At 39.6% G+C, this 25837-nt stretch overlaps 1 protein-coding gene across 1 annotated transcript in view; it reads left to right on the plus strand.

The window, feature by feature from the left end:
• The window catches only part of RtcB (RtcB RNA ligase), a 119964-nt gene that overhangs the window by 81112 nt on the left and 13015 nt on the right, over positions 1-25837 (plus strand). The window contains exons 6-7 of the mRNA XM_090387072.1: positions 102-208; positions 17081-17240. Of these exons, the coding sequence (XP_090243198.1) occupies positions 102-208; positions 17081-17240 (267 nt within the window). The remainder of the gene's footprint in view (positions 1-101; positions 209-17080; positions 17241-25837) is intronic.

The following is a 25837-nucleotide window of genomic DNA, read 5'->3' on the forward strand; positions in this document are numbered from 1 at the left end:
TTGTTTGTGTGTTTTCATTTAGAATTTATGTATCGTGTATTTATTTATAAATAAATTTGTAATACAATTTAAATAGGTGCTTAAGCATTTTTTTATTCTAGGATATGCTTGGGCTGAAGATAAAGAGCATTGTGAAGAATATGGCAGAATGTTAAATGCGGATAGCAATAAAGTGTCAATGAAGGCAAAGAAACGGGGGTTACCTCAGGTAAAGGAATCATTTAGAAAATTATTCTGTTTCTAAATATTTGCTCACTTAAACTTTTTTCTCTTTATGAACCTTTACTTAAAAATTTGCTACTCAGAACTTAACAAAAGCTAGATAGGTTTTTACTTTAAGCAGTCTCTAGTGATACTGTTTGTATGGAATATTTGGAAAGGGGTTAGGCCCATTGTATGATTAAGTTATATGATTGGCTCTGTTCTCACTTATAAAAGGGATCTTGCTAGCACTGGCACCAGAGCATTGTCAGAAAAGCTAGAAACCTTGAATGGACTGAATGAAACAAGCTTATTGATAAGGAGCAAACAAATAGTAGCAACTGTTAGGTCAAATATGAACCACAACTGTCCACATTTATCTCATTGTGCATTGCCTCACCCAAGTCTTCTTGAGTGAATGGTGGTTTTTGCTTATTTATTTTTCTGTAATTTTCTCCAGTAATGCTGAGAGTTATGTTTGGCACTTCTTCTGCATTAATGGTTGCAGTTTGCAGCTATTACTACTTTTGTTTTAATTTTACAAATCACATATAGGTTTGTGCTATAGCATCATGTTTATACTAGCCAACTAAATAGTTAAAAATTGGCATCATTTAAGTATATCTCATATTGCGAATACCTTCACAAGTTGCCATGATATTGCACTACCTCGAATAAGTAACACTTCACCAATGGAGAAGCTACTGTTGCTTATTCTCAGCTGATACCACCATCCAGGTGGCATCGTTTCAGAGCTTATTGGCAACTTTGAAGGCATTCACAATATGAGATATACTTAAATGATGCCAATTTGTAACTACTTAGGAGTTGGCTATGTATAAACATGATACTATAGCACAAACCTATATATTAGTTAGCTTCTTTGTAACCTGAGGTGATTGCCCTAAATAAATTGTAATTTTCAATTATTGTACACCATCAGGCATCTCTCATATTGTGGAGTTATACTTTGCAACTTGGTTGTCATCATTGGTGAAATGTTACTTATTCGAGGTAGTGCAATATCATGGCAACTCGTGAAGGAATTCACAATATGAGATATACTTAAATGATGCTAATTTGTAACTACTTAGTAGTAGTTGGCTACATATAAACATGATACTATAGCACAAACCTATACATTAGCTAGCTTCTTTGTAATCTGAGGCTATTGCCGTAAGCAAATTATGTAACTTTACAAATCATTATTTCATTACACCATGTTTTATTTTCACCTTTTAGCCACTCATAGTCATTTACTCATGAGCAGATGTTCTCACTACATTTCACACTAGACAGTAATCATGGTTAGGCATCTTTTGATTGACTCTTCCTTCTCACATTCTAGAATCTCAAGCTCCAGTATGGAAGTATTATCTATAAAATGCAACAAACTTGGTTAATCTTTCTGTTCCTTTCTCAAGTAAATCTTTTTTTGTTTAGAATAGTAAGACATTTAACTACCATTGACATGCTTGTTGACAAGCATGTCAAGCATACAAGATGTGTTTGAAAAGTTTTAGGACTGATTTTTTTTTTAAACAGTACTACTAGTGCCATGCATTGGCCACTGTTAAAACTATTCACTATCAATTCTGAACTGGCTCTGTGCCAAGTTTCATCAGTTGCCACAGTAAAATCACATCATCATGGATTTAAGGACCAAGCAGAGTGGTGATAAAATTTTGTTTTAAAGCTGGAAAAGGTGCAACTGAAACAAGTTGCAATCTTCAGTAGAGCTTATGGACATGAAGCACTATCACAATCTTAACATTTTTGCTGGTATGGGTTGTTACGTGAAGGGCAGGAAGATGTTCAGTATGATGCACAGAGTGGTGACCCATCTCAATCTTGTATGGACTGAAGTTTAGCAGATGTTAATGGATGATTGGTGCTTGTACCCCCAAATGATAGCAAACTAACTTCACATCAGCAAGAATATTGTTCGTTTCATTGTTGTCAAAGATTTGAAAAAAGGAAACTGCTTACAGTTTACAGTTTGAAATGTATTGATGGCAGAACGGAAGGAGGAATTAGTTGCTGTGTTTTGAGATTTGATTGAGATGGTAGGCAGTGGTCCAGATTTTTATTTTTAAAAAATCAAAAATTAGTGATGAATCCTGGTGCTTTGCATACGAAACTGAAACAAAAAGACAATTGGCATACTTTTCTGAGACTGGAGAAACTCCAGTTCCAAAAGTCTAAAAGCAAAACTGTTGGGAAGTTGTGCACAAAGAATTTGACATCAACTCTGAATTTCACACATAAGAGTATGGACAGAATCTTGAAAAGAATTCGGTGTGTTAGGACAGATGCAGCTGAGTCAAGTGATTGGCTCTTGCTTAACAACACTGCACCTTCACACAACGTGACCATTATCAAGCAGTTTCTCTCATGGAAAGGCATTATAGTGTTTATTTTCCATTACCCAAAGTGAAATCTGCTGTTCGAATTTTGAAATGGTTCAAAATTCATTTTGAACAGCTTTTCAGATATTCAAACCAGCAGGACAAGGGAACTAAACAGGGTTTCACAAGATCAGTTCCACAGAGCCATCCAGAAGCTGTATGACCATGCAAAGAGGTGTATTAAGTTTTGAGGAATCACTTTGAAGATTAAATGGTAATATATTTTTTTAATTGATTCCAATTTTTTTCTGAATATAGTCCTAATACTTTTCAGACACACTTTATACTTTGCATATTTTTCAAATGAATCACAGAAAACTACACACTTTGGCCTTATTTGCCAGTATAATTAAGCACCCTAACACAACACTAGTACATTTTAATACATGTGTTTATATATATATGTAAAGTGGTGATTTATTCTGTTATATAAAACAGTAGTTATGCTGCATCTTGAATACTGCATACAATAGAGGACCCATTTTAGGAAAGATTTAGACTCCTTGGTACTGGTACAGAGAAGAATGAAGAGACTGTCATTGTCAACATTGTTTTTACACATTTCTTCAATATATCTGTTGCTCGTATCTGCCTCAGCTTCCTGGACAAAGTCCAAGTATAACAAAAAAAACAGGGTGAGCAAGGGTGATAGTTGAAAAAAGGGGGTCAAAGTAGGGGGCAGGAAAATGGAAGGACAAAGAAAGAAGACATCCTTCAGATGGAGAGAGGCAGAGAAGAAATGAAGGGTTGGATGCTCCTGGGCTGGGAAGCTCACTCATGCCCAGGGACAATAAAAGTTTGCACAGCCAGAGAACCCTGCAAAGCAGAGCATCCCATACCCGAAGGTTTGTAGGGTAAGTTGTTCCTACTCAGGCATAGGAAGGATGTATCATCCTGCACTCTAGGGGAGTGTCGGCAAGAAGGTCCTACCCCAAGGTTGGGTTTGCAAGTGGGATCTTGCAAAACGCAAGTAGTGTCAGTATTTCTACCCACATAGGAGTTTGCATAGGTCAGGTTCATGGGGATCTGTTTAGAGGTACTTATCAGAAATGTCAAGTCTGGGTAAGGTCATTTAACAAGGTTAAACTTTGTATAGCTTACATCTGTCCTTTGAGTGAAGGTTGGCTTCCAGTGGATCCTATCCCTAGGCAAGGTTTGCAGATAGAATAAATCGAGCACTAAAAAAAAAGTGCTAGAATTTCCTGTTCTATTTGGGGTCAGCAGGTAGGTGTGAGGCCATACCCTGCAGTCCAACTATAATCATCCCATCGAGGTAAAATTGTATGAGGCAAGGAGGAGTAATTCCATCGGAAGGAGTCAGCAAGTGATGGTAAGTCATTGGAGTGATTAGATGTCCTGATTGACATCTGTCTGTTATGGGTTTGTTTGGTGATTGGCTCATCTAATTTCAGACTGATTTCACAAACTCAGTAAAGGCAAGATAGCAACATTCACGCTCATCCTGCAGTAAGAGGTGCTCATTATGCCGTGGGTTTTCAATCCCCAATGTTGTTAGTTTGAGCTTGAAAGGCCCATGTCCTGTAAGGAGGAACGTAGCTTGTAGGCCTGGTAAATACCAGGCCTACAAGCTACATTACCTTGTTCCTTTGTCAGAGTTTTCCCAAGTCCCTTGCCAGATACTGGTAAGTTTTTCCATGATTTTCTTCCTTGCTTGGGATCATTTGTGAGGGTAAGGTTGATATCAGCTATTGTCGTGGGGATGCCTCTCTTCAAGCATTGGAAGAGACCGCTGTGGATAACCTCCAAGTGGTGGGGCAGGCAGCCTGCAAGGACTTGGGGTGCCAACTGTATGGCATGCCTTGGTAACTTTATTCTCTGGTGGAATTTAGTGTGCTGTAATTCTGGGAGTGTAATTGTAGTGCACCAGACGGCTGCACCATAGGAGACAATGGAGACGAAAATAGAGTTTTAAATTAACATCAAGTTCCGACACTTGAGGCCCCAGTCTACTCAACTAATCTGAGTAATCATAGCAGAGTAGTTCTTAAACTTGTCAGCCAGGTACATTTAATGAGGATGAAAGACGAACGTTATATCAATAAGTGTTCCCAAATACTTGATTTCTGGATAGAGCCTTGCTGAAATATTATCTGTTTTAATGACTCATGGCCTAGTTATCTGCAGTGTTCTTTTAAGCAATACTGATTTAGTTTTCTCACCGGGAGATGACCAGCCAATGAGTAGCGTGCACTTCTGTAGCTTTGAAAGGGCTCTGTTAGCATGAGTTTCTAGGCTAGCTCTTGTATTAGCATTTGCTTTCAAGACCAGATCATCAGCGAAAGTGAGGGACTCAACGTGCTCAAGGCCCATCCCAAGAAACTCATCCAGGACAATGGACCAAAAAAAAGCTCCCAGGACCGAGCCCTGGTGGCAACTTCAAGTGACGATTCTAGTGCCCGACTGGTACTTGACAGTGATAACAACCCGATGGTGACTTAGATATGATTTAATATGATTATATGGATTAAATGGAATTTTAGCGTACTACAGTCTCCTTAGTATGCTTAGCCACAATAATCGGTCAAAGGTCCTGGCAAACTCAATCATAATGGCAAGCAAATTTCAGCATGGCATTCAGTATGTTAATACTGAATGCCATAATTTCAGTATGGCATTCTCTGTGCTGAGACCTGGCTTGTATCCATATTGGGTCAGAGATGCCAATTTTTCATCTGTGTAGTACTTGGAGAGCCGATAGAGGATGAAGCTTTCCAACAGTTTGGGTAACATGGGAAGTAGGGCTATGGGCTTGTACAACCTCAGTTCTTCAGGTACCTTGTCAGGAGCTTTCAGAATCAATTCAAGAATAGCTTCTTTCCAAATGATTGGAAAGGTACCATCTGCAAGACACTTGTTGTAAGTAGCAAGCAGGATAAGACCCCCAGCATTTACTTTTAGGAGGTGGATGCTGGGTGTCTTATTTTCTTGGGTTTTGTTCAGCACAGTGTTCAATTTTTGTGAATGGTTGCTCCACACTCTCAGTGATGTAAGTATCATTGGTCAGGACAATTGATTGCCATTCCTCAGTTAATGGTGTTGTGTCATTGGGTGTGAAGCATATTGGTACCAGAAATCTGTCGGGTATAAGTAAAGCTCCCATCAGGTCTGGAAGTTGAGGTGAGAACTTCGCTCCTGGGTAGTTTTTGTCACCATATGGAAAACTACACCCTATAGGTCATTATTTCCTAATGTAGAAACCAATTTCTGCCCTGAGACCTTTCTACAACATCTGATAGAGGTGATATAGTTGTTTCTGAGTATCCGTTATCTTTCCCTGGTTGCCTCTATCAAGCAACAGAGGTAATTGTGCATGCTCTCTGAAAATATTTCCTTGCTCAGTGAACTGTTCTCCTTTATGCCTCAAGGTTCATGTTCCACCACAAGACTGCTGGGCAGTGTTTCAGTGGACAGTGTTGTGGACTGTTCAGCCCACAGAAACCATTCAAGAGCTAAAGCAGTCTTAGTCTTGGAGACAAGCCAATCATGCAATTAACAAAAGAATGTTATCTTAGTATTTAGTATTAGCAGTGGCCACATGGTGCAAGGAAGCCTATGGCTTATGCTGCACCAGCCAAAAATAATAATAAAATAACAAAAAATAAATAAAATAAAATAATAATAAATAAATAATAATAAGCGAAAAGGAAATAGACAGCCTAGGAGGTGGATGCTGGGGGTCTTATTTCCCTCCTCTCGTATTATCTCAGCTGACCTTTGAATTTCCCCAAAACTGTCAACCTCTGTCACCCAAGTAGATACCCCTCGACGTGGGCACCTGTACGTGGTGAGGGGACCTCCCAGTGACGCTGCTGGGTTTCCAGATTAGCATCACTGGGATCTAACGCCCATACCTTGGTTTCAGGGTTACATCTTTGAAATCCGGCGTGTGCAGCCGTGCGCCGCGACCCGTGGAAGCGGAAAGGGGGATCCTGGTGGTTGAGGGGCCCAGCTTCAATACACCACTTTGGCCCCTGCTTCGACAAGACGGGTGGTCCCGGACTGGCCCGACTGGGATCAATCGGCGGGTGGTTTTATACTGCTAGGGTCAACTGCGTTCCAATAAGTCTCCCTCCCTTTGGTCCTGGGACGGGATAAAGACTTATTGGTAACGTGGGTATGGTGCTCTAAGCGAACTCGGCGTCCCATTCGTGTACGCAGTACCTGCTAGTTCACGAGTGGGCGTCCCCTCGTAGGGCTCCGTGGTGGGTGAGGTACTTAGGCATCAGACATTTTCTCTTTACTCATATGAGTAATTTAAATCCTTCTTCTGGGGCCCCAACAAGGCCCCTACCTAATCGAGATGATGACGCAGATAACACCTCTGCCAAACGAGCCAGAACTGAGGATAAACAACCACCATCAGTTACACCGCTTTTCCTCATTCTCCATTCCACCGGAGAGCAGTCCATTGGAAAGATGTCACCCTTCTTCATCCAGAAAGGATTAGAAGGGTTGGCAGGTTCACCTAAAATGGTAAAAAGACTGCGTTCTGGCGACCTTTTGGTCGAAGCTACATCTATTAAACAGGCGGAAAAAATCCTGAACGGCACATCAATAGGGGGAATACCTATCATTGTAACCCCCCATAAAACTTTGAACTCTTCTAGAGGCGTCATTTCAGAGTGGGACCTTCATGTTTCTGAAGAAGAGATCTGCTCTGAATTGAAAGACCAAGGAGTGACAGCTGTAAAGAGAATATCGATACGGAAGGATGGGAATCTCGTCCCTACCCGAGTTCTCATCCTCACGTTTAACACCCCACGGCCTCCAAATTCCATCAAGGCAGGTTATCTAAACTGCCCGGTGAGGATTTATATCCCAAACCCACTGCGGTGTTTTAGATGCCAAAAATACGGCCACTCACAAACATCTTGTCGTGGTAACCCTGCCTGTGCTCGATGTGGTGTGAAAGACCACGAGAGCAAGGAATGTACAGCTCCAAAACCCACCTGTGTTAACTGCCAAGGTGAGCACCCCGCCTACTCAAGAGCATGCTAGCGGTGGAAGGACGAAAAAGAAATCCAAAAACTGAAAACAGAGCTGAATATTTCCTACCCAGAGGCCAGAAAACGTATCCAACCAGTAAATAGCGGGAAACCTTCATATGCCCAGAAGGTTTCTGCTAAGAGCACTATCGGGACACAAACTGAGATGACTATACCACCAAGAGAGTCATTCACCCCGATTGCACGCTATTTATTGAGTTCTCAAAAGCCCACCAAAAAAACACAGTCAGTTGCCACTCCTATATCCGTACCTCCTAGTGCTCCACCACTACCAAAACCAAGTGGTAAAGAGCCTGAAGTAACAACAGAAAGAATGGATGTAGAGAACAAGGAGGTACAGGATGAATCAGTCTTGGAACTCTTTGCGGAGGAAGAAATGGACACGGGACATCGTCCATTCTTCCCCAAAAAAGATAAAGCCAAGACTGATAAAAGTAAGCCCTCAGCACCTCGGAAGCCGCCTGCTGGACCCACCAAGCCAAAATAATGGCTAAATTCCTACAATGGAATTGTCGTGGATTCCGGCGAAATACAGATGACATCAAGGCCCTCCTGCAAAAGCACGAGCCAGTTTGCTTTTGCTTGCAGGAGACTTATCTAAAGGCAAATGATGATCCCACCATGCATAACATCACAATCTTTCGTAAGGATAGAATTGCGGATGGTCCTGCTCATGGAGGAGTGGCTATCCTTGTGGGTAACCATACCCCAGTCCAGCCCTTGCTAATTACAACCAGCATAGAGGCTGTTGCAATTCGCCTTACGGTGGGATTTTTATTAACTGTGTGCTCTATCTATTTGCCACCTGGGACTGACATCTCCCAGGCAGACCTTGATGATCTTCTAACGCAGTTGCCTCCCCCTTTCTTACTTCTCGGGGACATGAATGGACATAACACCCTGTGGGGTAGTGCTAACATCAACGGAAGGGGACGAGTCATTGAGCGTATGCTCAATGACAACGACCTTTCCCTTCTAAATACTGGAACAAACACCTTCTTCCATACGCCTACCCGTACCTTTTCTGCCATTGATCTCTCTATCTGCTCCCCTTCTCTACTCCCTTCACTCACTTGGGAAGTGGAGGAGAATCCATACGGAAGCGATCACTTCCCTGTGATAACCTTGTTACACAGTGGGAGACCATGTCTTCCTTTTAGGTTACCACGGTGGAAGATTGATCAGGCTGACTGGACTGCCTTCCGACATCAGGCAAATTTCGATCTTAGCACAGTCAGTCAAGAGCCGATCAATGATGCAGTAAAGTACATCATAGAAATCATCGTCCAAGCAGCTGCTAATGCTGTCCCAAAAACATCAGCCCGGTTTCCACCATTTCCCAAACCTTGGTGGAATTCACAATGCACAGCAGCAAAAAAGGCTCAAAACAAAGCGTGGGGGATATTTCGCCGATATCCTACCACGAACAACCTTATAGCCTTCAAACGTGCACGAGCCAAAGCACGCTACATCCGTCGTCAGAGTCAAAAGGAATCGTGGATCCGTTTCACATCATCTATTAACCAGTCTACCAACTCTAAGGTAGTCTGGGATAAAATCCGGAAAATGAAGGGAAAATATACCTCCCACCCTTCTGCAATCCTAGATTATAATGGATGCGCTATTGCAGATCCAACTGCAATAGCCAATGCTCTTGGGGAAACATTCTCTAACATCTCTGCAACATCTTCGTATTCCCCAGAGTTCCTGGTCCTTAAACATAAACTGGAAAAGCAAGCACTTAATTTTAAGACCAAGGGCCTCTATCCCTACAACGGGGCATTCACTATAGAGGAACTGAAAAGAGCCCTCACTCTTTCCAAAGCAAGTGCTGTTGGACCAGATGGCATCCATTATGAAATGATTAAACATCTTTCACCAAAATCTATGGATTGTCTGCTCCTTCTGTATAACAGAATCTTTACTGAGGGGCAGTTTCCGGATTCCTGGCGAAAGGCAATCGTTCTTGCCTTTCCTAAGCCAGGAAAGGATCCAAAAGTCACCACCAATTATCGTCCTATTGCTCTGACCAGCTGTCTGTGCAAAATCCTGGAGAGAATGGTTAATTCTCGTTTAATATGGTATCTCGAATCAAATGACCTTCTCTCCAACATTCAGTGCGGCTTCCGAAGGAACCGGTCCACCTTGGACCATCTTATTAGATTGGAAGCATCCATCCGGGATGCTTTCCTAAAACGCGAACACTTGGTGTCGGTGTTCTTTGACATGGAGAAAGCGTATGACACAACTTGGAGATTTGGCATATTAAAAGATTTACATAGCCTAGGCCTTAGGGGGCAACTCCCCATTTTTATTAAAAACTTTTTGGCCAATCGATCTTTCCAAGTTCGTGTTGGATCCTCACTCTCTCGTCCCTTCAGCCAAGAGGAGGGAGTACCACAAGGATCAGTATTAAGTGTCACGCTTTTTGCCATCAAAGTCAATTCCATCACAGAACAACTTCCTCCAACTGTAAACTGTGCCCTCTATGTTGATGACTTTAGCATATTTTGTCAGTCATGCAACATGAGGGTTATTGAAAGACAACTGCAGAAAGCCATTGACCGCCTCAACTCCTGGGCACTTGCAAATGGCTTCAGGTTCTCGCCGGAGAAGACCGTTTGCGTACATTTTTGTCGTAAGCGTAATCTTCATCCTGAACCTGAATTAATGCTCGGACAAAATGCTATTCCAGTAGCAGCGGACACAAAATTCTTGGGACTCGTATTTGATAAAAAGTTGACCTTTCTGCACCACATTCGTCAACTTCGCACAAAGTGCACACGCGGGCTTAATATTCTCCGCTCGCTCTCTTCTACATCTTGGGGAGCGGACCGATGCACGCTTCTTCGGCTTTACCGTGCACTTGTGCGATCCAAACTTGATTATGGGTCCCAGGTATATTCTTCAGCCAGAGACAGTGCCCTTCGATGGCTGGATCCTGTCCATCACCAGGCTCTTCGTATCGCTACTGGAGCATATAGAACATCTCCTGTCCAGAGTTTATACGTTGAAGCAAACGAACCACCGTTATCGCTTCGACGTAAGCAGTTGTGTCTAAACTACGCTTTTAAACTGAAATCCCTGGCAGACCATCCTACGTGGCTATCCGTCTTTGAGCCACGATGGGAAAATTTGTACAATACCCGTAAGACTGCTAATCGTCCTTTTGGTATTCGTCTCCAAGAGCTACTCATAGAACTTGATATCAAGGTAGACAAGGTTGCCCAAACACCGAAGCAAGCCCTTCCACCCTGGCATGCTCGTATTCCAATATGTGACTTGTCCCTTAAAAATTGGGGAAAGTCAGACACCCCATCATCGGTCTACCTGCAGCTTTATTCAGTACACCGAGCTGAACATTCTGACTTCGCGCCAGTTTACACAGACGGTTCGAAGTCAGAATCATATGTGGGATCTGCTGCTGTCTTTAGAGACACCACTACATCGGAGCAGATTCCCTCTGAATGCAGTATATTTACTGCAGAGCTGCACGCTATTGAGTTAGCTTTGGATCACATCAGTAAATGCCAAAACCAACGGTTCATTTTATATTCTGATTCTCTTAGTGTGTTACAGGCTTTAATAACCGTGAGATTTAATTCTCATCCAGTTCTGTCTAGCATTCAGCAGAAGATTCACTTCCTCCGTGAACGTGAATATGATATCCGCTTCTGCTGGATTCCTAGCCACATTGGGATTAAGGGAAATGATTTGGCTGACACCGCAGCCAAATCAGCAATTCCTAGAAATAATCGCTGCCTGTCAGTCCCCTATACAGACTACAGGCAAAGAATACTCGAGAAAATACACTCCCAATGGCAGGACTCGTGGAATAGACAGACTGGAAATAAACTATATCGTATAAAGCCTGTAATTGAACCGTGGCAGTCTAGTCTGCGCAGGAATCGTAAGGAGGAAGTTGTTCTTGCCCGGACCCGCATAGGACACAGTCATTTAACTCATTCATTTTTGCTGAGGGCTGATGACCCTCCTATGTGTGAGTCTTGTGGCACAGTTTTATCAATTAGACACATTTTAATCGAATGTCCAGTTTTTAGCAGTATCCGTCTTACCGCTTTTAATCATCTGACTGAGCCATATACACTCAGTCAGATTTTATCCGACAATGACAATGTGTCTGCTATTTTTAGATTTTTAAAGTCAATAAATATTTTTACTCGTTTATAAAATCTACATTTTTCTTATACTTCTTGACATAGTGACCTAACTAATTAGGTCACTGAAAGTTTAAATTATTTTATAAATGACATGGTCTTGGCGCATTATAGCCTTAGTAGCTAATGCGCCAATAAAACCAAAACCAAACCAAACCCAAGTAGATAACTTATTCCAGTAATCTATAACTCGCTGGCTAAAACAAAACTTCCTGCAATCCGGTCTAACCCCCCCCCCCATAACTTGAAAGAATGGCCCCTTGTTCTGGAATCATTTATAACCATGAAATTTTCATCCTTATTCATTTTGCTTATGTCTCTCAGAGCCTTAAACACCTCAGTCAAGTTTCCTCTAAGGGCCTAGTTTCCAGGCTCTGCAACTCAGGTATTCGAAGTCTTTCCTCATATGGATGCCCTTTTGCCGATTTCACCAGGCGAGTTGCCCACCTTTGAACCCTTTCAAGAAGCACAGTGTCTTTCTTTAGGTGTGGTCTACATACTTGAACACAGTATTCCAAGTGTGGTCTAATAATAGCCTTAGATAATGGAATTATGACATCCTTATGACACGTGTCTCATAATTAGCCTCAATGGTTTAATGTGCTCACTTGCCGCCTCCCTTAAGATTATAGGGTATATGCCATAAACCCCAGGAGCCTTACTGGGCCTATAGGCTCAAAAGTTTTTTTTTTTTTTTTTTTCATTAAATAAACATGTGAAATTTCAATATCATTAATTACATTTTTTTTTTTTTTTTTTTTTTTTTAATTCACTCCCATAATTTCTCATTGATGCAAAGGGTTTTTCTTCTGTAAATATCGATGCAGAACTGTTGAGTTCATCTGCAGCTTCAGTTGGGGTATCTAATACTATTCCGGGTTCATTACATAAGGGTCCAATCCTTGGGGAACCCCACTTATCTGTTTTGTCCTTCTCTTTATTTATGTATATGAAGAATTCCTTATTCTCCCCATTCTTTGCTCTCTTTAATCTTGTTTAAGTAGACTCTCTAAAATTAACTTCCTTAGTGAATTCTTCATAACTAACATTAGGATTCTGATAATTCTTAAAATATAAATCTTCCAGAATTTGTCTTTGTAATTTTTGTCTATATCAGTGTTCCACGGAACACTAATGTTCTGTGAGATGTGCACAAGTGTTCCGTGAAAACTCGTAATTAATAAAATAAAGTTTTAAATAAAAAAAACCTAATTAATTCTCAAATGCATTTTATTTTTGAAAACAGTCATAATAAAAATATACGTATAAAAACTAAAAAATCAGTTGAAAATTAAAGCTGTATTCTACATAAAGAGAGTTATATATACATACAAAACAACACGAATTATGATTTTTAAAAGGAAAAAATTAATTGCATTTTAATGGGATTGGTGTTTCTAATTTTTATTATGACTGTTTTCAAAAATAAAATGCATTTCAGCATTACTTATGTTTTTTTTTTTATTTAAAACCAAATAGCTACAAAAGAATATTAAGTGTTCCATAAATATATTGTGTGATGAAAAGTGTTCTGCAACTGAATAAGTTTGAAAACCACTGGTCTATATCATATAATATTGTAGAATGCAGACTTTGAATGACAGATATCAAAGAAATCCCTCACCGATTCTTCGCTGCAGAATAATGATATGTCTTCCCCTACTGAAATAGCAGAGGCCCTATCTGATTCTGTGAAATATCAGCTTCTGCAACATATGATTTGTAACTTCAGAGTATTAAAACTCATGCTAAAAAGCACACTATCAGTTTTGTTTCCATCACTTCCTATTCATGTAACAAAACTTTTTACAGAAGAAAAACTCAAAAAGAATCCTTATATAATTCCTCTAGCAGAGCTGCAGGAGAGGATGGTGTATGTTACATCATGCTGCAACACCTGAAAGAGAACACCTTGAACTCCCTAGTTTTCTACAACTGGATCTTTAGACAAAAATAACTATCCATTATCTTGGTGTCATTCACTTGTGTTGGCCTTTCCAAGCCCAGGGAAAGATCCCTCTCTGCCAAATAACTATAGGCCAATCTTGCTGACTAGCTGCTTAGGCAAGACAATAAAAAATGTATGTCGGAGGCTCACATGGATCTTAGAATCACAAAACATGAGTGATCATCAGTATGATTTCAGAAAGAATAGACCTACTTTAGATGTCGACATCAGAGCTGAGGCTAATGTTCAAAATGCAACGTGATAATGGTACTGTCTCTGGAGGTTGAGGAAGCCTTTGATACCACTTGGGGATGTGGCAATCTTCAAGGCTTGCACAATGCAGGCTTAAGAGGATACGTGTCCCCAGCTAATCCAAAAGTTCCTCTGTTATAGAACTTTTCAGGTTCATTACCAGAGCTCATTTTACTCTCTGCACATTCAGGAGCAAAGAGTATCCCAAATTTAGCTTTCCATTCTTTTTAGGATTATTAAAATGGTGTATAATAAAAAAATTGTCATTAACAATTTTATTTTATTTATTTTAATATTTATCCATACTGCAATTAATTTTATTAATAAGAAAAACAAAATGAAATTACAAAAATGCAATTACAGTAACAAAAATTGAAATATTTTATTTTTATAATATTTAATGAGAGATTTGATGCTGTTTATTTTTATCAGTGAATCGATATTTGTCGTAGCAATGTGCAGAGTATTTTCAAAATTTTATATTTATGTGTTTTGAAAATGACCACTGGCCAGATCATGCACGTTCTCGGGCCAGAGTTGCTGTAGGTTGCCCATCCTTGCTTTACAGCATAGTTCATTTCAGGCAGCAGATGGATGCCTGAAATTTACTATTAGAACTTCAGTGCAAAGTTTTTATATAAAAGCAAATGAACCCCCTCCATTTATTTCTAACTAAGAAAAGCCTCTAATGTATCTATGCAGCTAAAATACAATGCCTTTCCAGCTGAAAATATCTCTCTGATCCCCAATGGGGTTTTTTTTTTTTTTTTTTTATGAAACCTAACCGAGTGAACTGTGACCTGCAGGTCTTTGACTTAAAGAACTCTTCCACAGGTGGAAGAGTTCTTTAGTTAAAGCACACAGCCTGTTTTTCCTTCCTTCAAGCACAGTGTCATTAGCAGAGGCATATGATGCAAGAGAGCAAGCTTATACAGTGTCAGCCAAAAAAAAATAAAACTTTCCCATTATCTCAGTGTTATTGCAGTATCAGTTATACAAAATAATCTCAATATTTCTCATCCAGTATGAAAAAATAAAAAATATATCCAGTCTCAACTTCACTTCTTTCAAGAATGCAAAATGAAAATAGCCTTTTGCTAGATACCAGGCCATTCTGGTATCCAAGGAAATGAACAGGCATATAATGCAGCTAAACAGACTAGTTTGCTTTCACTGTCTCCCTGCCTTGTTCCTTACACAGCACAATCTGAAAGCCATGCAAACACAAATAGGCACACATGAAGTGGAAAAATAAATTACAAACTCTTCCAAATAGAACATGAACTGCAACTATGGATATCAAGTTCACAGCAAAACTGACAAGAGGAAGTTATTTTAGCATGTCTACACATCATGGGTGACAGCTCACCTCAGTGCTCTTTATGTCATTCATAGCTCAGTGTTAAAAGTATTTTAAATGATTGTCCACACTTTAAAATGAAAAAGGCTTGTACTTTTAGAACTCTTTTGAACTTGCAGAATCCTTCAATAGAACAATTATTAAGAGTAAGTGAACTTTTCCTGTTCCTTCAGCAAATGCAGCCGTATCCAATCACAGATATTTAGCTTTCTAACAGATGAATCATAGATGTACATTTTTTGACCTTAGGAATTCCCTTGTGTTCATTAATATATCATATCTCCTGACAACAATGCTTGACTGGTGCCTAAATCAGTCCACTGGCCATGAGAAAATCCATGGCTGGCAAACAGAATTTCATAGTGATATATTATGATGCACATTTAACAGGTTAAATGAGCTGTAGAAATAGAGAATAGCAGGACTTGAGTGTTCAAAGACTGATGTCTTTGGAGCATTTAATGTGTGAAAGGATGCCTGGAAAACATCCATGAACAGATGCAATTGTGATCAAAATATCAAGTGACAGCAGGGTAGTAGATGTCTAAAGTTGGTTATCAAGTGCTCTTTGCTAAACAAGGGAATGATTAACAACATCTCAAGGTATCAGTACACACACACACACACACACACACACACACACACACACACACACACACACACACACACACACACACACACACACACACACACACACACACACACAATGTTAAGAAGCCTATATAATTTAGAATAATTCCTAATCTAAGTGCATTAAAGGAATAAAAACCCTTCAAGCAAGACACTTATCTTAGATCTCAAATGAAAAAAAAAAAAAAAACAGCTGTAGTGGTGGAAAAGAATACAAAGGGTGAAGTCCAGTGAAAGGACATGGTTTGGTTAGTCCATATTTATACTCTGCAGTGCTGATGGAATAAATCACAGTGAGAAATACTACTGTGTACCTATAGTATACCGCACCTATTGCAGGAGATGTAATCCCACTGGAGGGCATTGTTAATATCACATGATTGATATGCATATATGGATTGAGTATACTTCATAACATTACATGTTTACCCTTGTGGGCAAGGGCTAAACATAATAAGATGAAGGACATGATATGATGTAAACTTTGAAGATAACTGTAACCACCCACCATGTCAAATGAATGAAAGAGTAGTTTGAGGAACATGAAGATTTATACTCTGCTATATTCCTTACTATATTCCTTACTATATTACTATATTCCTTATTTGTGTTCTAACAGGCACAATGAGATTGAGATCCAATAATCCATGAATCTCAATCCCTCTGAGTATATGTTGTATGAACTGGAATAACATGTTCATCAGCATAAACTTCAATGTACATCCACCACTAGAACCAGATGAGCTCTAGTGGCAGATATCCACCCCCCCCCCAGCCGACTGGGTAAAGTACCTGCCCCCCTTCAAAAAAAAAAGTCCAAAGAAATAAATAAAAATTTTTACTACTTGCAGTTCACATTTTGAAAACACTATTTTAAACATAAATTGCATTGTGGGTATCTTTGGCTAAAGTGGAATCGAATAATTTATTTTATGATTATTTATATTGATTATATTTTCATGGCTTACTTTGATTGAAATGTTATTCAGAAAAGATGTGTATTTATATAGTAAATTTCAATGTTGAATATCATTTTAATCACATAAAAAAAAACTTTCCCTCCCCCGTCCTCCCAGCTTGGAACACTGGGAGCTGGAAATCATTATGCAGAGATACAAGTTGTAGATGAGATTTATGATAAGAACAGTGCTGACAAAATGGGAATTGAATGTCGAGGTCAGGTGTGTGTCATGATTCATAGTGGCAGCCGAGGATTTGGCCACCAAGTAGCAACAGGTATGCCTATTTTGAAATTCTGCAGTTTAATTTAATGTGATTCATATTTCCATCACTTTAATAAAATCATATTTTTCCGAAAGTTTGCTTCCAAGATGTGTGTGACTTTTATATCCTACTTTTTCACTTTCATTAGCAGTCACTGTACCTAATTATTTATTTTTTTTTTTTTTCATTTATTTTGTAGAGAGAAATTTAAAATTACTTCTGAAAACATCTCATGTGTGTGCCTAGCATAGTAATGAGCACAAGATCATATGAATAAAACGCTAATGGTCAAGTTCATTAATGATTTTATTTGTAACCAGGCCATCCTAATTTGCTAATTAATGACAAATTAAGATTTTGTTTTTATTATCTACCATTCTTATGCTATAATTAGCATGTGTTTTTTTTTTTTGTTTTTTGTTTTTTTTTTTAATAAACCCCCAAACAGGAGAGGTATTAGAACCTATAGTACTTAGTACCGTGCTTGGGTTGGTTGAGAAGACAAAAGAAGATATTTGTTGCCATTAGACTTGAACTTCTTTAGACTGTAATTTCAGGAAATACATATGAAGGAAGGTTGTTCCAGAAAACGGCAGTTGAATGAATAAACGAGGAAGATGAAAAGTAGGTTCTGTGAGTTTGAAGTTTTACAGTAAATAGAAGTTGACTGGTGGCAGCACGTGTTCGGACTGTTTTGAAAGAGAGAGCGGGAATTATAGAAGTCAATTCAGAAGAACAGTGCCCATGGAAGTATCTGTAGAAAAGGCATGCAGCAGAAACAGTATGTCTATGAGACAGAGAGTGGAGAGACTCTATTAGAGAGGAGTCATTAATTAACCTAACTGCCCTCTTCTGTATGGAACCTAGAAGCCTGAGAGAAGTTTTGGGAGCACTACCCCAGATGTGGGAACAATATTCCATGGTAGGGTGGATTTGCGATTTGCACAGAGTGAACAGCTGTTTGGAAGAAAAGTAACATCGAGAGCGAAAGAGAAAACCAAGTTTTTTAGGTGCAGAGAAAGCAATATTTGTAATGTGCTTGTGCCAAGACAGATTAGAAGTCAGGTTAATCCCCAAAAGAGATATATCATTTTGCCTAGAAATCAGAGTGTCACCAAAGATAAGCATAGGAGCAGAAGATTCCTTTTTTGTGAGATATAAGACAAGTTTTAGAAGGATTGAAATCAACCAAGTTGTCTTTGCCCCACTGGAGAATTACCTAGAGATCAGCATTTAAGGAATTGATAGCGGATATTCGAAAAGTTGAAGCTGATTGAGCAGAGCAAGGTTTTTCAAAATGGAAAGTGGAATGCAATGTGCTATCATCAGCAAAACTATGGATAGGATTTCCAGTCAACGGAAGAAGGTCGTTAATATACCGGAGGAAAAGAGTGGGGAAAAGAACTGAGCCTTGGGGGACGCCAGCATTAGCGGAGAAGTTAGAAGACAGAGAGCCATCTACCATCACCTTCAGTGAGCGATCAGAGAGAAAACTGGATAAAAAAAAAAAAGATAAAGTGCAGCCATTATCAACCCACTGCAGGATGGAAGGCTCCTCAATAATTCATGCTGAGGGAAATGGACCATAATCTGCCACGCTGGTCCAGTGCGGGTTGGCAGATCGACCGTATTCAGCAGTCAGGGGCTTGAACCCCGGTCTACTCAAAGAGCGTGTGCTACTGCGCTCCCGCTCCTGACCACTCGGCTATGGAAACTGGATAACCAATTACAAAAAACAGTTGGCAAACCATAAGATGGAAGCTTGTTTAGAAGACTTTTATGCCAAACACAATCGAAAGCATTTGAGATGTCAAGAGCAACTGCTTGTGTTTCACCAAACTTTTCCATTGAATTTGTCCATAAATGGGAAACATAAGCCAGAATATCACCAGTGGATTGACACCGACTGAATCCATACTGGCGATCGTTGATCAGATGGAAGGTTTCTAGGTAGTTTATGAGTTGGCAGTTAATTGATTTCTCCATTACTTTAGAAAGAGTAGAAGTAATTGCAATGGGACGATAATTGGATGGGAGGGATTTGTCACCCTTTTTAGGAACTGGCTGGATATGAGCAACTTTCCAAGCAAAAGGAAAAACACCTTTGGAGTAAGAAAGTGAAAAAAGGCGGCAAACAGCAGGAGTTAGTTAAGGCACACAGGTTTTGAGAACAAATGGAGAAATACCATCAGGACCTAGAGCTTTCTTAGCATCGAGATTCGTCAAAATCCTTCTGACATCCTTTTGATGGAAGACCACAGGAGTCATTGAATGGAGCATGTTGGGAATGTGGGAGGTGTTTTATCAAGTTCTCTAATGCATGAGTTCGAAGAGAAATGGGATGCTAGCAGGTCAGCTTTATCCTTGGCTGAAGTGACAACAGAACCATCTGGTTTGGACAGAGGTGGGAGCAGAGATGGGCAAAAGTTGCGGCCAATAGCTTTGGCAAGAGACCAGAATTCTCGGCTACCATTAGGGCAAGAAGCAAGTTTTCTACTCTTAGCCTGTTCAAAGTCTAGTTTGGACTGATTATTGACTGCTTTACAATTGTTGCGAGCTTTGGTGTAGGCAGAAAATGAAACTGAAGAATTGGAAACAAGCCAATTACGATATGCAACATTCTTCTCTTGAACAGCCTTAGCACATTTATTGGAAAACCAAGGTTTAGATAAAGGACGAGATTTTAGAGTGGAGTGTGTAATAATGAATTCCATTCCTACAAGAATAATTTCACTGACAGGATCTGAGGAAACGTTGACATCAGAAGTTTTGAAACAGTAGTCCGACTAATGAAAAGAAGAAAATAAATCTTACAGGTCATCCCATTTTCCATTCTTGAATGCCAAACAATACGAGGTTGGACCATGAGATAAAATCTCCATTGGATAGGAGACAATCACCAAGTTGTGATCTGAGGTACCTAAAGGACCACTCACTTTGACCGTGTACTTAGAAGGGTTGTTTGTGAGAAAAAGATCAAGCATATTGGCTGTATGGTTAGGATTGTCCGGTATTCTTATAGATAAATGAACAATCTGTGCAAGGTCATTAGAAATTGCAAAAGCCTCAGCATATCTCGACCAGCTGGGTCGGTATGACTGGAAAATGGAAGCCATTAAAATCACCAAGGAGAATTACCTCACTGTTAGGAAAGTTGGACTGAAGAAAGTCAAGTTGCAAATAGAGGAAGTCAAAGAGCTCCAAGTGATTAGTGGAGTTGGGAGAATGATAGAGACAACATATGAATTTGACACAGTGAGATAGAGAGATTTTAAGCCAAAGAAGATCGAAGTGAGTAGATTCCACATTACCAATTCTCTGACAGGGAATATCGGAACGGACATATGCACAAATACCACCTTTGAGGCAAAAGGAATCATACAGTGAATAATTTGGGCAATTGAGATAGTTGAATTAACCGATAACTTAGATTCTGTCAGAAAAAGTTCTTGTAATGGGGTTTGGCAGGTTGCAAGTGCGAATGGACATCGTTGGGATTAGAATTGAGACCATGTATATTTGTGAAATGAACCAGGAAGTGTTTGGGAGGTTTAGATCTTTTTGCAGTTGTCAGATAAACATGCTCTATTAGTTTGACAATTCATGGTGTATTCAATAATAAGAAAAAGTGGGTGGGACATGCTGTATGAAGTAATAATTTTTGGATATGGCGTACACATGGTAAAAATATACCCAGATCTTTGACATAACGTGGCCTCGACAATGCTCCCCTCATACACACTACTTGGACTCCCTCCAGTCACTATCTGGCAGAGTAGAGGTAGCAAAATTATACACTAGCTGATCCGGAAGCCTCCTAGAGAGTTACCAATAGGTTCGGTCCGGTGTACTAACTAGCGGCTGGCCTGCAAGCACCTTTTAGAGCTGTACCCTCAATGTAAGGAAGATTTGATTTTGCCATGATGTCCATCATGACCTCAAAAGTCATCAGTCATACTGCATGATGGAAGAGATGGGAAAGGATTGACCGGAACTTAGCTCTGGAGACTAAACATGGGTTCCACTTCAAGCCTCCATGAGCATATGGGGATGAGTAAGGTTAGTGCAAGGTGGGTCTGCACCTTCTCTCTCTCTTGCATTCAATGTGGCTTCTGAAGGAACAGATCCACTTTGGGCCACCTAATAGAAGGGGAATATCTGCTCGAGAAGCCTTCTTATAATGAATGAGGGTACCTGGTGTCCATTTTCTTTGATATGGAAAACGTTCATGATATGACTTGGAGATTTGGCATTTTAAAATATTTTTATAACCTCAGCCTAAGAGGCTGTCCTTCCATTTTTTTTTTAAAGTTCAAGTAGGATTCAGGATTCCTCCCCCCCCCCCTCTCTCTCTCTCTGTGCGTGTGTATACTTTTGATTTTAGAGTGAGTACCAGAAAGAAGTAAACTCCATTACCGAACGACTTCCACTAAACTAGTGCTCTCTATGTTGATGACTTCAGCAGGTCATGCTGAAGTCATCAACTCCCGGTCATGCAACACGAAGGTTATTGAGAGATAACTGCAACAAGCCATCAATCACCTTTACACCTGGGCATTGGCCAATAGTTTAAGGTTCTCACTGGAGAAGACTGTTTATATCCATTTTTGTTGCAAGTGTAACCTTCACTCCAAAATTGAGTTAAAACTGGAACAAACCAACATTACCAGAGACAAAAATTCTTGGGATTCTTATTTGATAAAAAGTTGACATTTCACCCTATATGGACATCTGTTTTTGCATGAGAAAAATTTGTAATACTTGTTGGAATGCTGATATTTGAGTAGACTAGTGTGATTGAACTGCCAATCCACTGGCCCGCTCGAATACTAGCATGTGACTTATTCCTTAAGAACTGGTTGAAGTCTACCCCTTCTTCTGTTTACCTTCAGCTCCATTCTGAAAACTATGCTGAACATTCTGACCTTGAGGTCAGAATTGTGTGTAGGATCTGCTGCTGTCTTTCCAGACAGTCCGAGCAGATTCCACCTAAATGCAGCATATGCACTGCAGAGCTGCATGATATAGAGGTAGCCTTGGATCACATACAAATGTGCAAATACCATTGGTTTATTATGTGCACTGATTCTTTGAGTGCACTGCAAGCTTTATCAGTGATGAGATACAGTACTCTTCCAATGCTGTTTCCGATTCAGCAATCTCTATGAAAGTGGATTCGATATTTGATTCTGCTGAATTCTCAGCCACATTGGGATTAAAGGAAATGATTTGGCTGATACTGCAGCCAAGTCAGCAGCCCTAATGAATAATCATGATGTGTGAGTCCCCTATGCAGACTACAGGCAAGTAATTGTAATAAGTTGTGTTTGCAGTGCCAAGATTCATAGCATTGGCAGGTAACAAATTAACTGTATCATATTAAGTAGTTTATGCTTAATCTGATAGTTTCTGATTAATCGTGTTAGTTAAGTTTGCACAGGGATCAAAAAAAGCAAGTTGTTCATGCTCTTCTCCACACGTGCACAATCATCAGACATTCCTTTCTGCTGACTGCTGATGACCCTCCTATGTGAGAGAAATGTGTTATCTGTTAATCATTTTTCAATTTTGACCAGCTGACCAAGTCATACACAGTCACATTTTATCCAACAGTGACCATATGTCAGCAGTTTTTAATTTTTTACATGCTATAAATATGTATAGATGTATAATGTATATAAAATTAAAAATTTATTTTTACTCTTATACTCCTTTTTAGTTATTGGTGTGTGTTTGTGTGTAAAAACTTTTATGAGATAAACTTTTTAAGGATTGCTCAAATCACAATCTTTTTTTAAATTTTAAGTTTTTCCTGGTCCATTATAACCCTTGTCATTTTTGTGCCATTAAAATCCAAATTCCAGTCACTGCAATTTGCAGACCCAGAGTCCTAGTAAGAGTATCCTTTTGTTCCCCCTCACTAATTTCTTGCTGTTTTCTATCTTTCCATCAGATCCACATCCTTGTTAAAATAAGGCCGCCAGACTTGCATGCATTGCTCAAGATGGAAGAACTTAACTATTGCCTTATACAATGGAATAATCATATCCTTATCCCATCTGGCAAAACTCCTATATATATTATTGACAAAACCCAATCAGCTGTCCTAGCAGCACTGTTCAGCATATTTCATGTCTGAGTGCACAATTTTACTGTACAGTCTGTGTCCAAACTGTAAGAGTAACCATCCAGCTTACTCAAATGTCTGTGAAATGTGGAAATCAGGACAGAAAATGCAAAAATATAAGATAGAACATGAAGACTTACCAATAAGCAAGGGAACAAGTTTACTCACTCTGAAAAAAATATTCATTTGTAGCTGTAGCTGCAATACAAAAATATAAATTGAAGATAACCCAAACAGAAATATCTGTACAGCCAACCACATCCATTGCCAATTGGCTCTCCTGGTAACTCTGAAGATACCTTAAAGAACATATCAAGGAAATAATACTCCACTCATGGTATCACCAACTGCTACTCCACTCCTTCCAAATGGTAGGAGATTGAAGAAGCCTAACCCATTGAAGGTGGGTTGGGGTTTATCTACAGGTATGGAAATTATTGATTCCACTGACCTTTACGAAATCATCCTAGAGATATGCGCAATGAAGGATATGGATATTTGATGTCCTGTATTTCCAAAAAAGGTTAACTAAAACTGGAATGCCAATAAACAGATTGCCTCTGAAAGTAGTCAGAAACACGCTCTTCTTCCACAGCCAGATAATGGACCTGTTCATACAACACAACTGTAGAGGTCTGTTTCATAATATTAATGATAGCCACAATTTGATTGATTAGTATCATTTAACAGACATCTTTATGCAAGAAAGAAATCTACTACCTGTTTTTAACAAAACAGGATAATTACCCATAATTCACATTATTATTATTATTATTATTAGCCTTATGGTGCAAGGAAGCCTGAGGCTTATGCTACACCAGGCAAAAGAAAAAAATCTGAACTATCCTGAGAGAGAGAGAGAGAGAGAGAGAGTCAGAAGTAGAAGGAAATCGCCAATAATAGAAGAATGATGATATCCATTATCCATCCCTAGGTGTGCCAAATCCATACTCACCAGATGTGAGTCCCTGGGGTTACATGGTGGCATAGCTATATTTATTGACTCAAAAATGCCTTCCAGACATATTCCCTTACAAATCTCTTTAGAAGCAGTTGTACATTTTGTTTTGGAATATCTCTTACTCTGGTCCTTATCTAACCAAATCTATCATTTTCACTAACTAAACTAGAAAATCTTATCTTACAAGTACTAACACATTTCTGTCTGTTAGGAAACTTTAATAAGCATCATCTGTTCTAGGGATTGTTACAGACAGACAACTGGGGACACATCATAGAGTTCCTATCTGAAAAGCATAGCCTCACACTGCTAAACACAGGCTCTCACACTTATGTTTATTTTCCTACACTATCAGTATTCTCCCCACACTGTTTCTAAATTTTAATTGGGGGATGGGTTTAGACAGTCCTTTAAATAGTGATCTTTTTCCTGTAATTTGTGACTTTTCACTTAGAGAACCTTATTAACAGGCAGTAGAGCTAAATAGAAATTCTCCAAAGCAGATGTAATAACATGCTTCAAGCTTTGTTTTAGATGAACCCCTGGCTTTTAGCCGTGAAGGGTATTGTGTATGGCATGTGTGTTTTCTATGCGTTTTGTATGATAACATAATCCAACATCAACCTATAATAGATGGTGGAATGCTGCATGTAATCAAGTAGAGAGAAAGAGTATTTGCCGAATTTTTCTGCATTAACTGTATGTGATCGATCTTTCCTGAAACATAAAGCAATAGCTGGAAAATACAAAATAAATATCAGCATGAAGTCAGCTCTTTCATATAGTCATCCTCTGTCAATGTCTCAGTTTTTGGGATCCTTAAATAAATCACCCAGTGGTATAGCTGGTCCTAATGGCATGTAAGGATTTGAAACTTGGCTGGAAATTATCTTTCTCTGTGTAGCTACCTTCTGGAACTACATATTTTTGTGTCTGCGGATAAGTTCTTTACACCTCTTGAATAGAACTCCTCACTTTGAGCAGAAAACAAGGCTTCCCACTTCATTAATTACCTTCTAATCATTCTGAAGTCTTTCACCATATAATAGTTTTATTTTGGAGAAGAGGAAGCCTGAAGTTTGAGAAGTAAGGAGAATAAGGATAGGTACTGCATATTTTCAAAACCACACCTGATTGCAGAATCCACTGTGAGATCAGCCTTTGCGAGCCAGAGTATTGTCACTAGGAGGCAAGCACCTTTGGATAGCTTCCCATGTCTCTTCAACTTGATAGCCTCTCTTGACTTTTGTCTGAGGTTTCTGTAAAACTCCATAGTGATGCTGTTGCCTTTTTGGAGGTAATGTGTAAGGATGAGACCTTTACATTCCCAGAAGACTGATAAATGACCTTGTTGGCAGGCAGTGGCAGTTGGCAGTTGTTGGCGCATCGGCTTCTGTGGCCATAATGCACATCCCAAGGTTTAAGCAATTTACTTTGATCCAAGCCCAAGGTGGGATTCGAACCCGCGACCTTTGGGTTGCCAGGCAGGCACTTTACCCACCCGGCTAGCCCAGTCGGCGT

This window comes from Mastigoproctus giganteus, chromosome 13, assembly GCF_048544385.1.
Source record: "Mastigoproctus giganteus isolate SK-2022 chromosome 13, ASM4854438v1, whole genome shotgun sequence".
Lineage (NCBI taxonomy): Eukaryota > Metazoa > Arthropoda > Arachnida > Uropygi > Thelyphonidae > Mastigoproctus > Mastigoproctus giganteus.